The 17,280-nt window shown below is 44.8% G+C and overlaps 1 protein-coding gene across 1 annotated transcript; it reads left to right on the forward strand.

Annotated features, from left to right (window-relative positions):
* The first annotated feature begins 922 nt into the window (after positions 1–922).
* Positions 923–13,058, forward strand: LOC311228941 (uncharacterized protein). The gene is made up of 3 exons (XM_084314902.1): positions 923–986; positions 3,518–3,589; positions 9,919–13,058. The coding sequence occupies exon 3, from the start codon at positions 9,935–9,937 to the stop codon at positions 11,984–11,986; it is 2,052 nt and encodes a 683-aa protein (XP_084171028.1). The 5' UTR covers positions 923–986; positions 3,518–3,589; positions 9,919–9,934; the 3' UTR covers positions 11,987–13,058.
* The last annotated feature ends 4,222 nt before the right edge of the window (positions 13,059–17,280 follow it).

Consider the following 17,280-nt stretch of genomic DNA (forward strand, 5'->3'; position numbering starts at 1 on the left):
AAAAAACACCTACGGGAGACTGCAATTCGAAACTGGCCCCTGTAAATGTCCTAACACAACCCCCTCCAATGTACAGTAAATTACCAAGTATGGTCTTGTCAATATTCCAATGTACAGTTTTGTTTGTACAGTTGTACTGTGTCCCCCCCCCCACCCCTCCTACCCAACCTCCCCCCCCCCACTAATACCCCCCCCCCCCCCACCCAACCACCTCCAATGTACAGTCCCCCCCACCCCCACCCCCCACCTACCCAATCCAATGTACAGTTTCTATGTCAAATGTATATACTTTTTTTTCTGGACTCTTTTTGTATTACAAACAGTACTGTATTTGCAAATCTGGTATGTCATAAATATATAGATGTAGCAGTACTGTCTATCTGTATGTCATGTATGTCATATATGTTACGATGAATTGAAAATGGGGGACCCTGATGTAAACAAGACGAAAGTCTTTCTCTGGTCTGCATCCCCTTAACAATTGTATGTATTGAGCTGTACTGTACTGTACCCATTCTGCAATCTGTTAATAAAGTTTTCAATCAATCAATCAATCAATCAATCAAACGTCTATTATTGTAAAATAAGAAGACATCAATAGGCTACATACTGGATAATGTAAAAATGACTGACTATGTACCTTGTTTTCGAGGCGAACCGAAAGCCTACTCATAACTAACCTCGTTCCCAGTTGTATCTCCGTGAGATAACAAACATGCTTACCCAGACGCGTCTATACTTTGCCCCTAGCCACTGATCCAGGGTCAGTGATTTTCTTCCCCTACTAATGGTTATGGTTCGGATGGTTAAGAGTTGGGAGGGGATATCTGATCCCAGATCTGCGGCTAGGCACCAGACACCAAGCCAATCAGAGCAACCAGAGTAAGAATGAAACTGGAAGTAAAGAAAGTTCTCTCTGCAGGGAAGGAAGGACTGAAGCCGCAGTAAGAACTCAACCACCATTCCTGACGGTCCAAAGACTAATAGTAAGTTTATTTCATGGTGTTAATATGGAGAAATACCAGAGATTAAAAGTACTGTAGGGTTTAGTCTTTAAAACGTAATGAGGATCAAACGGAAGTAATTTTAGTCGGTCCAAAAAGTGTTGACTTTTTGGAACATCCTATAGAAATACGATACTGTGCTACTACCTACCACACCTTTACAAAACAACTCAAGGCCTGGTTATTAACCAATCGAACATGTGTGATCACTTTTAAAGTTCATTGTGTATTTTGTTATTGCTTTTACTATTATGTTGGATTGTGTTGTAAATAGTGTGTTTTACTTTGAATGCTTCTGTTCTGGTGTATGGTAGCCCCTTACGTGACTGCGATTAGATAATTGACCTGATGTGTTTCAAATTATATGAGTATGTATTATTTACATTGATTAAAGAAAGCTAAATGTTTTAAGTATTTGAGGATAAAAAAAGGGCGAGGACTCCTCCCATCTGCATTATCAGTCAAAGTGGAAAAGCAAAGACTTGACTCGTTAGTCAGACAAAGCCAGTATTCACCATCTAACTTTTAAGTAGTAACCATGACCAACACCTCACATCTATTATTGGAAAATAAGAAGACATCAATAGGCTACACACTGGGTAATGTATTAAATGACTGACTATGTACCTTGGTTGATACAATAGGGAGCTTTGTGTATGTAGTGTGCATGCATTCGTACGTGTGTGAGTGTGTAGTGTGCGTGCTTGTGTGTGTGTAGTGTGTGCATGCATACGTACAGTACGTGTGTGTGTGTGTGTGTGTGTGTGTGTGTGTGTGTGTGTGTGTGGTGCTCTGCCTCTCTGTCTGAGGCCCCCTGTCATTGTAAAGTGCTTTGAGTGGAGAAAAGCACTGTCATCCATTAATGAATTAAAGGAGCCATATGCGACATTTTCTCAATGCTAAATGCACGTTTTAACTTCAATAATATGTCTTCATTTTCAAGAACAACATTTAAAATGCATAATCAATTCCAGAACGGCTTTCTTACCATATAGAAAAAACTAAACATCTTAATCCACGTGTGTTGCAGGTCTTGTTGTGATGAGGTGCATTACTAGCGTTCCACTATAGCAGGGGTCAGCAACCTTTTTGACATGGAGTGCCTGTTTGAAATATAGTTGTAACTAGTGTGCCTCAACAATATTCCATGCATCGTAATTTTTTTCTTCTCATAATCAGGTCTTTTTAATGATAATTTTTACATTATTACATCATTATTGTTATTGTTATTATTAACAATATTATTATGATGGTTGTATCAACCCTAAATCTGAGTTGGGGGGGGGGGGGGGGGATGCAATGCAGACAAACAGCTGCATACAGTGCGACCATTTCACTCACATTTGCCCATTCATTTTTGGACACATCACGTGTGCTGTCATAGCTCCACCTACAGGCCTAATGGAGAACACCAGGAGAACACAAGGATGTGAATGGAGGGTGAATGTGAGGTATATCGTGTAAATAAGTTTTGATTGATCGCAAGACTACACTGTAAAAAAAAAATTATTAGTTACCAGAACTTAAAAATATTGAGTTCAGTTACTGTGCATTAAGGTTTTCAGTTTTCAATCCATAATACGTTAACAGAAAAATAAGTGCACAACCACATTATTTCAACCTAATAAAACTATGTTTATTGTCATTGTTTTAAGAACACAAGTTGACTTGGTAATACTCACATTTTGAGTAAAAAAATTGCTTTTAACATGTGCAATGTTCAATGAAATAGAAAAATAAATAATACAATTTGTTGATTAATCCCACTGGTCACAATGGTGACCGTAATAATGTTTTTGTTATAAGGCTCTGCAAATGTTACTGAATGATGTAGCAATGTATTTCCAGCTAAATTGAAATAATAAACAAATAAAGGATCTCAATTAAATATGTGGAAGTAAAAAGAACCTGTGGGAGGATTTCAACAAGATAAATGCGACAACAGTGCAAAATAGTTCACTATAATATTTCAAAGCAAAACATTTTTTTTTGTGCTGCCCCCTGTGCCTATGCAAATGCCCCTGCGTGCCTATGCAGGCACGCGTGCCTAGGGTTGCCTACCCCTGCACTATAGTGTTGTTCCACAAAGGGGAGAATGCATCTCTTTCCTGGCTTTCACTCCCAACATCCCTACAACTCTGTCTCTCTCTCTGTCTCTCTGTCTCTCTGTCTCTCTCTCTCTCTCTCTCTCTCTCTCTCTCTCTCTCTCTCTCTCTCTCTCTCTCTCTGTGTCTCTCTCTGTCTCTCTCTCTCTGTCTCTCTGTCTCTCTCTCTGTCTCTCTCTCTGTCTCTCTCTCTGTCTCTCTCTCTCTCTGTCTCTCTCTCTGTCTCTCTCTCTCTCTATCTCTCTCTCTGTCTCTCTCTCTCTCTCTGTCTCTCTGTCTCTCTCTCTCTCTGAGCTGTCGTTGAGGCATTAAGTTGGAGCAGAGTGTTTTAAGATTCTACCTGCTGTGCTCTGATGGGCGTTACAGTGATCTCTGATTCTGACATGTTCTGATGTTGCCGTTCCATAGGAGCTCTGAACCCACGGAGACGGTGGAGCAGATCAACCTCTCTGAGGAGTGACATTAGAAGAAGTACTGCACGTATGTTTAGTATTTGAATATTTCATTTTATTTGCCAATCTTTGATTGATCATCATTATATATGCTCTATGCTGTAGTCATCTTTCATCGAAATTAATTAGAACCATTCAGCTGTTTACGAATGACCACAGGATGGCTAACACGGAGGTTTTTGAAAACTGATTTTGAATTGCTTGGGTGCCATCTTTGTAAAAAAAAATATATATATATATGTCTGCATGCTTCGCTTGTCTGGAGAACTCGGCAGAGAACTATTGCATGCGACGTGAGCTAACGTTGGCAACCTACAGAGCCGTTGGCTACCTAACGTTACTGTTTAAACTAAATGACCCAGTGACTACATGAGGCTTTTTGTTAACGGTATCTAGCCGGCTAGCTACTGATAGCTCCTGATATCAACAAATGCTCCAGCAAGTCTAGTAGTGCATGATAGCTCACATTAGCTACGTTAGCTACCGTTAGCTCACTGTTCAAAACGAAACGTCCCATTAAACTAAATAGTTCACTGAGGCGTTGCCTTAACGTTATCTAGCAGTAGCTACAGATAGCTCCTGAGATCAATGTCTTATAACACTGATTCGATGCATATTAGAGCTGAGGGCATGTTGAATGTGATCAATAGGGTCCAGCTGCAGCTCCGGAGAATCCTGGCCGTAGCTGGAGGCTACTGGAGTACTACACACAGACAGTGGAGCTGTTTGCAGATAGCGAGCATTTTGACTTGTTGCGTGGTGGCGATGTCTCGCAGATAATACAACTACAAGTATGATAATATATATATTTTATAAAAAAAATTATACACTTTTTTTTATTTATTTTTTAATCAAAAACGATCGAAATCGGATCGGTATCGGCCGATATGGCTCAAGACGATCGGTGATCGGTATCGGTGGCAAAAAACGTGATCGGGGCATCCCTAGTTTTAACTATAACCTCACAACCTAACCACAGAAGAGTTAAGACGCATCCCCACCAGATTCACCCTTCCAGCAGCCACGCCATCAGGGGCTGCCCCAGAACAGGAGGCAGAACAGAGTTCCACGTCCCTGAAAAGAGGGCCTCCGGTGACCATGGAACAGGCCACGGCGGGGCCACCAAGAGCTGAATCAGGGCCGGGAACCACACAGCCGTGCCCCGGCCCAGCGCGACCAGGATCAAAGTCCCGCGCTCCTGACATACACCGCCCCAACAGCTGAGCTATCAGGTGTATGGGGGGGAACGCGTATAGAATCCCGGGCGGCCACGGATCGGCCGCCGCCCGGTGGAGACGGGAGGAGCATACTCCTCCCTGTCTGATGACATACGATGCAGACGTCATGCTGTCCGTCCTAATCAGAACATGCTCGCCCATCACATGATGGCCGAGCCGTCCGAGGACTAGAAGCTAGAGCCATATGAAATCCGTTTTATTATTTTCCAAATTCCATTTTATTTTTTCCCAAATTCCATTTTTTCCGTTTTAATATTTCAGAATTCTGTATTTTGCCTTTTATGCTCATTTTACCATCAGAAATAGTGTCTAATAAGTGGGAATGAATAAATGTCCACAATTGAATAAGATATAACAGTCCATTTAATGTTTTTAAGTGCTTCAACTCAGAAATACAGTTCAATTTTACACAACATTTTTCAATTAATATTGTGACAAAATAAAAATACATATTTCAAGTGTAAACAATAGATACAGCTAGCTACTACTGACATTATCACAATGACAATGTCAGTAACCTAGCTATATCTATTATATTGTGATGAAATATAGTAATGCATAATTTAGGCACCTTTAGTTTATTTCGTTTATAAAGGACAGTGTATAATGGCAAACGTTTGCATTAAACAAATGGATGAGTGCACCAGATTTAGCAAGAAGCTATCATTTCCATCTATAGTCCTATGTACTGTAACGTTTCATAGCTATTTAAGTTTATTTAGATTATAAAGGGCAGTGTATAATGACAATAGTTTGCATTAAACAAGTGGATGGGTGCACTAGATTTAGCAAGAAGCTATCATTTCCATCTATAGTCCTATGTAATGTAACGTTTCATAGCTATTTAAGTTTATTTAGATTATAAAGGGCAGTGTATAATGACAATCGTTTGCATTAAACAAATTGATGGGTGCACCAGATTTAGCTAGAACTTCTAGAAGCTATCATTTCCATAGATAGTCCTATAACGTTACATAGCTATTTAAGTGTATTTAGTTTATAAAGGGCAGTCGTTTGCATTAAACAAATGGATGGGAACGTTGACAGAATTAGCAAAACACCTTATCACCGGAGGCATAAAAGTCATTAGGATACTGTTCTGCTCTGAATTGAGGGCTTATTGTGGAATAGTTTAGCTTCTTGACGATGTTAACACAAGCAGCCAGACGCTTGAGCACCGCGGCTGTGTTGTGTGTAACACGCTGTAGCGTCCCCGCCTCCCCGGTCGCGTGTACACCAAACGTTCCACCCAAAAACGAAATTTCAGTCCAGATTAGGCCAAATTCTGCAATATTCCACGTTTTGCAGTTGATTCCATTTTTATTGGTTAATTCCGCGATTCCGTCCGCGATTCCGTGAACGCGGATTTCATATGGCTCTACTAGAAGCACTGCCTTCAATTCCAACACATTGATATGTAGCGCAGACCGGGCAGCATGGTCCTTGCCAGCTGCCCCCTATTGCGTCGGTCCCACACGTCCCCCCCCCATCCCGTGAGGGAGGCGTCTGTGAAGACTGTGATGTGTGACAGCCTGCCACCCATGGGGACCCCGCTGGTGAGGGCCCCAGGCCCCCCCAGAGGGCGAGGTCCCCCAGTACTGACATGGGAACCTTCAGCGGCTTCCACTTGACTCTCACAGGGTCTATTTTCACACTGAAAACCCCACCTCTGTATCCTCCTCATGAAGAGGAGGCCAAGAGGGACCACAGCTTGAGCAGATGCCATAATACCACGCAGGCGTATCACGGTCAGCGCCGTAACCGTCCTGCCAGGACGGAACCTCCCGAGCGCGCCGAGAACACCCACTCGCCGCCGCTCTGAGAGGGATGCCCATATAGACCTTGAGCTTAGAAATAAGCCCAAGTACTCCACCCGTTGACTGGGAAGAGGAGTACTCTTGTTCCAGTCTACACCAAAACCCAGAAAACCCAGGCTGGTGAGGAATCCCACCACCTGCCTGGTATGAGACCTGGCGATCTCCTCTGACCGGCCGAGGACCAGAACGTCGTCCAGGGTAGAATAAAATTCGTATCCCCTGACGACGCAGAGGCTCCAGCGCGGTCTCCACGCACTGGGTGAAGATGCGAGGAGCCAGAGAGTAGCCGAACGGCAGCCTCTGGTACTCGTACGCTAAGCCCTGAAAGAGGAAGCGTAGGTACAGTATGTCCTAGGAGGGAAGATCGGGATGCGAATATGCATCCTTCAGGTCTATGGAGGTGAACCAGTCCCCCACCTGACAGCGCTTAACAGGTGGGTGACGGTCAACATTCTGAACCTTCCATGGGACAGGTCCAGTATGGGTCTGACACCCCCCCCCCCCTCCCCCGATTTCTCGGGCACCAGAGAATATCGGGAGGAACCGCCACTCATCGCGTCCTCCCATGGGACCACGACGACGGCCTGTTTCGCCGCCTGAGAACAAATCTCCTAGGCCAGGGCTGTCACTGCCGCGGACTCTGATAATAGAGTCTGTACCAAACCCAAAAACGGAGGGCGGGGGTGTGTAAACTGTAACACAAGCGCCGCCCTCAGCGTTCTCTCCATCCACACCGACATATGGCTACCACTGCAGCCATACGTGGTAAAAATTCCAAAGCGCCCCCGCCGCCAACTGCCGCTGGTCCGTTAGGAATCGTAGATAGGTGGCCCGGTCCCTCCCGCTGTACGTCATCAACCCTGGTCTCACCAACCGCGCGTGTCACATGGAGCCAGGATATCGCACCCTGACTCTACCAACGAGGCAATCGCACCCAAGGGGGGAACCCGACAGAAGGGGCGGTCTGATACGGGGGGAGCGGCCATCACCCCTGGTGACATAAGCTCCCCCGCTGAGCATCTTCCCGGCTTAGCTTGCTGAGGACAGCCTGCTCTGCAGCTGGACATGCATGGTGTGTGGTCCTCACACTGCCCGATAGGGTGGGTCTCTACACACCGTAGCCCTGTAGTGATATTACTACCACCCAAATTACGCATGCCTGCTGACCACCGCAGGATCGGAAGTCCAGACGGGGGAGGCACTAACGTAATACCCGGCCTGGCGAGGGCGGGGCTGGGGGGAACCCATGCTGCGACCTCCTGGGCCTAGAGTTCCCCCTCTGACAAAATTGTTTAGATACAGGGAACCCTGCTCCGTCGACAGATACAACACCAGGCTCACCAAACACAGACGCAGCACAGCATTCTCATAGACAGACCCAGGCCTAGCTAGCAACTGGTTGTCAGCCCCTGTCTCCATGAGAAGCGAAATGTGGGGCCGCTTGCGCTTCACTGGAAGAACGCGGCCCACAGCCAAAGGGAACAAATCAGAGCCCTGTGTCCCGTAGTGTAGCGGGGGGCGTAACCGGAGAGCGTGCTAGACACAGCTAGATGGCACAGTTTTTTTAGGGCGTGCTCATCTAATATAGCCGATCCCTCGGGCCGCCGAGGCTGTCGGCCTTGTGATCACCTGTTTTCTTTGTGTCCAGGGTATCTCAGGCGGGGGAACATGGCCGCTGGTTGGGGGCCTCGCCGCAGCCGCTGGCCGTGCTCTCACCTCTGGCTGCGCGGTGTGGGGCGGCGTGGAGCCCAGGTCAAATACCGCCCGCGCCTCCGTGGACAGACCAAGGTCCACCCGCGGAGAGGGGAGCCCTGAGGAGGAGACCCCTCCCCTCCTCAAGGGGAGATTGCTCCAACCAAAGATGCCTGTGAACAACCGTTGACAGCATCCTAGCCCTCCCTGCGGTTATAGCTTGCGGCTAGGTCAAAAGCTGAATAACCTCAAAACCTTGCGAGATGGTTTTGACATTGGCTGGCCCTAAGGCCCCACCACCCGACACCATTTTTGACAGAAAAGCAGCCAATTGAGCAATGTTGTCAGTTGCTGCTAAATTCTGTACCGCGGCGGCATAAGCTTCATCAGCCCACCAGCCACCTGCCGGGCCGACTCACCTCATGACGTCGGCCGGGCGGGACACCGTTTCACCATGTCAGGGCAAAGGACTGATGCCACCTGCTTCACTAAGCATGGAACACCAGTGGTGGCTGCTGACCAAAGTCTACTACTAGTGAAGCACTGCTCCACTAGTAGTCATGTAACAACCCCCACTGCGGTGTGCACCCGTGAAGGGATAAATGAATGAATGAACGAAAACTCTATTAACATATTGCAGAATGGGCTAGCCCAATACACACAATTGTTAAGGGGATGCAGACCAGAGAAAACGTTAGTCCCGTCTACATCAGGGTCCCCCATTTTCAATTCATAGATTCACAAAAAGCACACCTGCCCTGAGCCCTGTCGTCAGCCCATCCACCCATGTAAAGGGTAAATAAGCCCCCGCTAAACCCCCAACATTAGACACCGATTGACCGTCAGCATGAATGGTTAAGAAGAGGGAAGACAGTAAAGACAGCCCTCGGTGGGGTACATGGGGAACGGCGTTCCAACATTGTAGCATTAGCATTAGCTGCGCGCTAGGATACTTGGAAAAACATCCAAAAGAGAGTCATGACGACAATGTTTTCCCAAATATCCCGCCCCCTGCGCCAATACATGACTCGGTCGTCTCACGAGACAACGAGCAGTATCACACATGCCATTACCAATGCCTGCTAGCACAGGCCCTACCTGTGCGCGACTTAGCTCGACTGCTAACCGTTGCGCGACGTCCCTCTGTCCGCTGTCACGAGACGAGGAAAACACAGGACAGGACCGCCGCGCTGTTAGGACGTGCCGAGAAGGTTCCGGGGGCCGGCGAACTTCTGGCGAATTCCCAACATTGTGTAATTTCTCCTCCTGCTTCATAACAATCTCCAGTTCCGAAGTGCATCTAGCTGCTTCCGCGTTGGAAACTAATGAGGAAGGGTGAGGCGTGACCACTTCCGGCGTAATATAGGACGCATGGGAGTGGCATGGTCACGTGCAAGTGGGTGCATTTGTTTTGTTTCCTGGAGCACTAGGTGCTAGAGATGATGGATTATATCTCAGTAGGTAGAGCGAGACGCGATAGCCAGTTGATATATAAATGGAAATGCTAAAAGTCAAAAATCTTTTCAGATGTGAATGTTGCAGCAGCGGTGTAAAACATTAAGGAATCAGCGAGATATCATGATAAGCCTTTGGTACTTTTTATTTTTCAGATAAATCTCTTTGAAGATGTCTGCGATGATCGGGATTCTGGTCGATGTCTCTGGCTCGATGAAGCGGAGTATCGGTGGTCCAGTCGACCAACAAGGCGGCAGCTGGGCCAGGTCAATCTTCAAAGTCGTGGACGAGCTCGTCAAACATGATGTCTCGTCTGGCAACCAGGTCTTTGCTATTGGCTATGGCGCCGTTGCAGAACCAGACACATTTGACTTACTGAACACTGTACGAAATGCAACTCGGCATCAAAGTAATCGGGAAACTGGTGACAAGGACACAATGCTCCGGGAAATACTAGATATCCTGGAAAGAAATGGCGCACCTTATGTTCGTGACTGGGCAAATGATATGAACATAGTGCGCAATGCAATCTCGCAAGTAGAGGCAGAATTGTTTGCGGCGATGCTTGCAGGAGATCAAAGTTTCAGGTCACAATTTGTACGAGACTGCTTGCCTGTGGAGTGCCGAGAAAAGTACAGTAGTGTGTCATCAGGGGCTGCTGAGGTGGCTCGTGACACCTCTAATTATTGGGGTTTGGTATTTTTTCCTCTCAAAATGCTCATGGATCATAAGCTGAATGCTGCCACACAGGAATCCATAAAAGAAGCTATCAAAAAGGGTATGTCACTTATGTCAAAAGTCACTTTAGTTACTGTCAGCCCCAGTGCGATTATTGGTGTACATGAAGCTTCCAATGTCTTGCATGGGTGCATAGAAGAAAATGGACTAACAGATGCGCAAATGGATAAATTGATGACAATTGTCGATCCTTTTATTTATGGTGGAACGCCGATGATAAAAGCACTCAAGAATGCCAAAGACTTGTTGGCTAGGCCAGAATTCAGAAACCACAACAAAGTGTTGTTTGTATTGTCGGACGGGCAGCCTACCGATGGAGACAGCCCGCCTGATCTGTCGTGCTTGGATGCCAGTGTCGTGTGCTGCTACATCAGTGACTCCTCCATCTGTGAACCCAAGCACATCTACAGCACCGAATCTCAACAGTGGGACAAAGGAGCCAAGTTCATGTTTCGCTTAAGTTCTACGATCCCCACACAGCTTCTCCCTCGCACCATATTTGTTAGGCGCGGCTGGAAGATCGACATCACGAACAATGAAACAAAGCTGTTTTTGCAGGTGAATCATCCTAATCATATTGCTGAGGTCTGCAGATTTGCCAGGGATGTGGTCTGTTCTCACGACGCTCTGTCGGACCTCCTCGCCTCCGTGGACCTCGACTTGTACATCAACAAGGCCAATCAGGGGTTTGGTGCAAAGAAGCAGGTTGGTGGTACTTGCTATGCGAACGCGGCGGCGGCGGTGATGCATCTATCGATGAAGCGCATTGTTGGACGAGAAGGTGGCTGTCCAGACTTTTTTGCTCTACGAAAGGAACTGATCGCTAAATATGGCAAAGATGGCGAAGATACCCTGAAAGCTCTGCAAGAGATGTCTCCACTGTACCGTTTGCATTGCAAAGTAATAGACGTAAAGGACGCACTGAAAGCAATCGCTGCCAAACGGGTTGTTTTGGCACGATTTCGCCTCACAGATCCAGAATGGGACTCGTTTTCACACTTCTATGATCAGAATCCAAGTGGTGTCCTGACCACAAGTGAGATTGACATCGGAAAACGATCTCCTGGCGCCAGCCTTGGTGGACACGCCGTCGTTCTCACCAGTTTCAACAGTGAGGGGTTAACTCTGATGAACTCCTGGGGTACCGACTGGGCCAATAATGGCTTCTTCTCTGTGCAGAATGACGAAGTCCTGGCCCTGGAGTTCATAGATGTTTACTGGACACTGAACGATCTAGCAAAATCCGAAATCTCAGCGTACGACCGCGAAGGTCCGCATATCGCCGACAAATTGATGACGTCACTAAAGGGACTAAACACTGCCACATTCACGTGTCCGTTGTGTCGCCAAGTGTCTAAGGTCACTGAGTTCACTGGGAAGCTGGTGCGAGCAACGTGTCCGAAGTGCAGAGGAGTATTCGACACCAACAGCCATGATGCACACGACCTGGTACTGAACATGTACCTGACCTCGCTCTGTCGCTGAGGAAGAGAAGTGTGACATACACGTAAAGGATTCTGCACATGTTTGATGATGACGAAGGCCTATCAATAGAAAACATATCCTGGTTTCGAAATGAGGTGCCGTTTCGAATCAGAATATTATGATATGCCTATTTACCACCACGTTATCGTGTGTATACACAAGGGTCATGCAGATGTCATTATCATCAGGTGGCTTCTGCGTTCCGAAGGTTGCCTATCACTCTCCAACCCAACAGACATCGTCTACCCAGCCTCTTCTTGGTCTTCCACTTCCTCTCTTTCCATCCACCTTCCCCATCACCACCTTCTTGAACATCTCCCCGCTGGATCCTCTCAGAACATGGCCGCACAACTCCATCTTCCTCTTTTTCAACCTCTCCAGCAGCTGTCCTCCTTGCATACCCGCTCTTCTCAGTACCTCCTCATTCTTGATCTTATCCTTCCATGTTATTTTCAGCATCTTCCTCAGCGTCCACATTTCAAAAGAGTATCATCCTCTTTGCCTCTTCATTCAGCGTCCATGCTTCTGCTCTGTATGAAAAGATGTACATACACTTAATTTGAATGCGAGTCTACCATTTTAGTGATCAATGAGGCGGGTTGCATTTCCAAACTATTATATGAAAAGCTTAGCATTTATAGGCCTATCACCACAGTTCTTTGAATCTGGATGTTCACAAAACCACACATATTTTCTGACAAAAGGTAGTCTTTGTATTGCACAAAATAACAAACATTATTATTTTGACATGCATATAATATGCAATGGTATAGTCATTGGCTGTACATATAAAATGTATGATACTAGTATGCAAGCTCTCCTGCTCTGAACATGTTGATTTTTTCACTGTCCAATTGTCATTTAGCGTCCTTGCATTTTATTTCTAATTTCAAAACTGTATAATAAATCTGTATAACACATGTATAGTCTAGGCCTCTAGGGTGTATTATGTTATAGTCATGTGTATTAGAGGTGTTTGGTAAAACACAATATACAGTAAAGACAAATCAACAAAAATGTGATTATATTGTCTTACATTTTGTATTTTCTTTGTGCTTGATGTTCATTAACATGTGCCTTCCCTATCAAATAAACTAATGTATACATATGGGTAAACATTCACTAAAGGAGGCCAAAAACGCATCAAAACGTTTCAGTTACCTTAGTTGGCATGCTTTGTGTTAATCTATACTCTGATATGTCTAGCTATTTTCTTTTTCAGATAAATAATGTTATTGAAATTATCAGCATAAATGAACTTCAAATACAGGCTTGCAAATTTGTTTTACCGTCAAAGTTTCCTTGCAATACATCACGATTTTGTCAAAAACGACACCTATATACTCCCATGTTTTATTCATTCCTATGGGTGCAATGGCAAAACATTAGCGATTGCAGAAGGTTCTTTTCGAACACCAATTCTCAAACAAGTATGTTGCGGGTCGGAGAAGTCACTAACTATATCCATTCAAAGCATTCTTCAATATTATTCTGCAGATTCAATGAAAAAATAAATGCATTTGGCTATTTTTTGTGAATCGGGACGGTGTTGCTAACTCCGACGCAAAGTGAGGACGGTGGCGCTTTAAGGCGTTGGATTAACAAACAAAAAAAAATACACGTGGGGGTTTGGTTTCATTATGGCCAATCTGAACACTTATTTTGTATCTCTTTAAATACCAGTGCGCCAACGCTATAGCAAATTGACAATTTCCTGACATGGATGCACGGCTGTGCCAGGAGCACTTCTCAAAAGAGGAGAGCGATTTGCTTGTACGGGAGATGCAGAGTCACCAAGGGCCCAAAGAAGCCCCCAAGGTAGGGTTGCCACCTCATGCACAAAAGAATAAGGAACCTTATCCGAAGTTTCGCAGAGTGTATTTTACCACTTGCAGGCATTAAAGCGTTCCGTCTTGAGACGGATTTCCGTCTATTTGATTGTATGTATATAATATTTTAATTGATATTTATTAAAAAAAAAATAAAAAAAATTATATATATAAAGTTTGCCAATAGGGATGTTTCAGTAGTATTGGCACTGGTAGTAGTCGTAATAGTAATCCAGTCTATTTTTTTTTCTTCTAAAAAAATAAACTAGTTCAACACAGGCAACCACTTTTGCTTAATTTCTTTGATGGCTCAAATGTATGCTCTTAGTGTCTAGTCGATTTTGTGTTTTGAAAGAGGAGCCCTGAGCTGCTCATACACTAGACCAGGGCTATTCAACTAAATTGTTCAGGGGGCCACATTGTCAGAAACCCAAGGGGCCAGGGGCCGGACTGCCACGGCGCCTCCCCGTGCTATGAATATATGTACACTTGACACAACACGCGACCACATTTTCACAACTTTTATTTAACTACATTGCAAAAGTAGTATACTTTAAAAAAAAAAGTGGTTCATTTATGTGCCACATCTGCAACATCTCCTGCAAAAAGTGCTTCATTTATGACTGTGCAACAACTGCAACATCTCCTCTTCAACATTTCAATGTAAAAATAAAATAAAAAACAAGTGCATGATGTGCATCTGAACATTCTAACATCAACACTTGAACAAAAACACATTTATAGTGCAGCTGAGCTTATGAAAAAGTGCTTCATATCTGTGCAACAACAGCAAATCACAGCATCTTATTAGCACTTATTGTCCACTCTTAACTCTCAAACATCAGGGGGGGTGGGGGGCAGACAGGCCTAGCCTACATACACATCTAATGAGAGATTGCACTTCTTTGACTGGGCAATGGCAAGAGGGTTCATAGGAAGTGAGGGCTACCCGCAAACAGTGATGCAAATGCTAGGTAAGCGTATATTGTGTGTGTGAACGTTGACATGAAAAAAAAAATATATATATATATATATATATATATTATTTTTTTTATTTTTTTTTTATTATCATGTAATCTTCCGCGGGCCGGTCCAAATTGCTTGGCGGGCCGGATCTGGCCCGCGGGTCGCCAGTTGAATAGCCCTGCACTAGACTCTTGCCGTAATGGTTTGTTGACGTGGTTGACGTGCACTGCTGCAGCAGATTTAGGAGTCTGATCTGACGGTCACAGAGCTGAGGGAGTGCGCCCAGTTAGCTGTAAAAATCCATAGATTAGCCGCACCGTTATATAAGCCGCAGGGTCGAAAAATGGGGGGAAAAGCTGCGGCTTATAGTCCGAAAAGTACAGTATATATGATAAAGAAAATGCTAGCATCACCAATACAAATCCAAGAAAACAATACCACAATGATTTATGAAGAATACATTTTATGGGACCAGTATGAGCTAGGCTACTGTACAATACATTTTACGCTAGCCCGGCGCCGGCTCCTACTCTTACACATTCAGCATCATCGATAAAAGTCATGCACACAGTGGGCCTCATGCAAAAACATTTTCGTATTTTTATCTTAACTTTTTTCATGAGATGGGCTCGTCGGATTCAGCAAACGCTCGTAACTTCAGAAAACTATCATAAATGACCCGCATAAACATCATGAATTCCACCTGTTCGTATATGAACACGTGTTCGTGAGAACTGTGAATTAACATAATTCACGCCCCAGTATTACTATATAAGGTAATGCATCCCACCGCATTTGTCCGCAAACGTCATTCATGGAATTGCACCCAAGACCAAAAAGAACTTCACAAGTTCTGAGATTTAAGTCCCGCTGTCACAAATGCGTCAACGAAAGCATAGCCTAGTATAGGCCAATTATTTAACAGTCAACAGTGGAATAAAGGTACCTGCTAAAGCCAAGGAATGGGGAAAGAATGACAAATGCTTTTAACACAGTGTCATCTGTTGTCCACACTGTCAAAAAGGTTTGATATGAAATTGGATTACAAAAAACGTCTGGCCAAAGCAAGGCGATGCATTACTGTTACAGGAGGGGGTCAAGAGGTAGTCAGTTACGCCGACCGATGAAAGAATACATGTCATAATTGGAGAGGTGGCTCTGTAAGGAGTTCGAACAGAGGATGTCCTCGTCGTTGTGCAGTTTGAGGTGTTAATATTGATGTTGTAGTATTACCGGCCCCAATAGACAATTTAAATTAATAATAGTAGGCTAATATTGTTAGATTAATACATTTTGCTATTATCTAGCACAGTCAAATAATACTGTCAAACAGGATCATTCAAAGTAATGAAATAGATACAATCCATTAGTCAAAAACAAAGTTGCTTTGGAGAACGGCCGGAAAATTGTACATATGACTCGTACGCCAGTCTACCTTTTATGGTCTTAGCAAATATGTGTGCCACCTGTATGGCCAGCCATCAGCTAAGAATGTGAATGATGCTTTGCCAGAACTCTCCCCAGACAAGTGACGCCTTGTACCAACACTGCAAAAGGGCAAATTACCAAGCAGCTATAATGAGACATTCATTGAAAGCTGTAATGTGTGCCCCTTCACCCGTTGGCAATGGGTGGCATGTCGAGGATGGGGAGTTAACAGTGATCTGGATGACTACAAATCCGGCCCCTGATAGTGTGTTGCAGGCAGTAGCGGCTCGTGGATGCTTCGCCACTAGGGGCGCTATACCAAACATTTTGCAAACATGTACAAGGCACGCATTGGCGAATATTATCACCATTGCCATCGATCAATATATGATCAGTCAGTCAAATGCAACCACGTTTCCAATAGCCCAACACAAACACGCACAGCTCGCTCTCTCGCTCTCTCTCTCTCTCTCTCTCTCAGATGATGTCAGATCCATTCAATAATAACCACATTTGTATATCTCTTCATTTTAAACAAGTTACCATTCATTGTCTGAGTGGTTATGCCCCACACGCGGCGAAATTAGAGAGAGAGAGAGAGAGAGAGAGAGAGAGAGAGAGCCGTTTAGTAACGTTACATTTTCAACAAGATTGCTGCTATTTAAACATTTCATGGAAACGGGGTAACGTTAACCCTATGTCGACTGTAGTATTGTATGACCTCGACATAACGTTTAAACGTTAACGTTACTCCAGTAGCTAACGTTAGCTGAAAGCTGTAACGTTACAACGAATCAGCTGTTGATATTATGCGGCATCAGTAGACAACGTATCATGTATTAAACTAGAGTTAAGATCGCTAATCTACCTTGTTGTTGGCTTGTTGATAAAGTATATCCACTCCATGGCATTGTCCATCCAGCCTGTGTTGATGTCCATCTATGTCCCTCCACACTGCATCCATATATAGCTTGTTGTTAGCCAACAAGTACTGTGTGAGTGAAGAGCTGTGTCTTTGTCCATTTCCGCCTCGAACAGCCTGCAAACTACCTGGTGTTCTATCGCCATGCT

The sequence above is a fragment of the Notolepis coatsorum genome, assembly GCF_963971535.1.
Source record: "Notolepis coatsorum genome assembly, chromosome: 5".
NCBI classification, from domain to species: domain Eukaryota; kingdom Metazoa; phylum Chordata; class Actinopteri; order Aulopiformes; family Paralepididae; genus Notolepis; species Notolepis coatsorum.

Excerpts from the sequence above, each read along its gene's own strand:
- LOC311228941 (XM_084314902.1), top strand. The coding sequence starts at position 9,935 with ATGTCTGCGATGATCGGGATTCTGGTCGATGTCTCTGGCTCGATGAAG.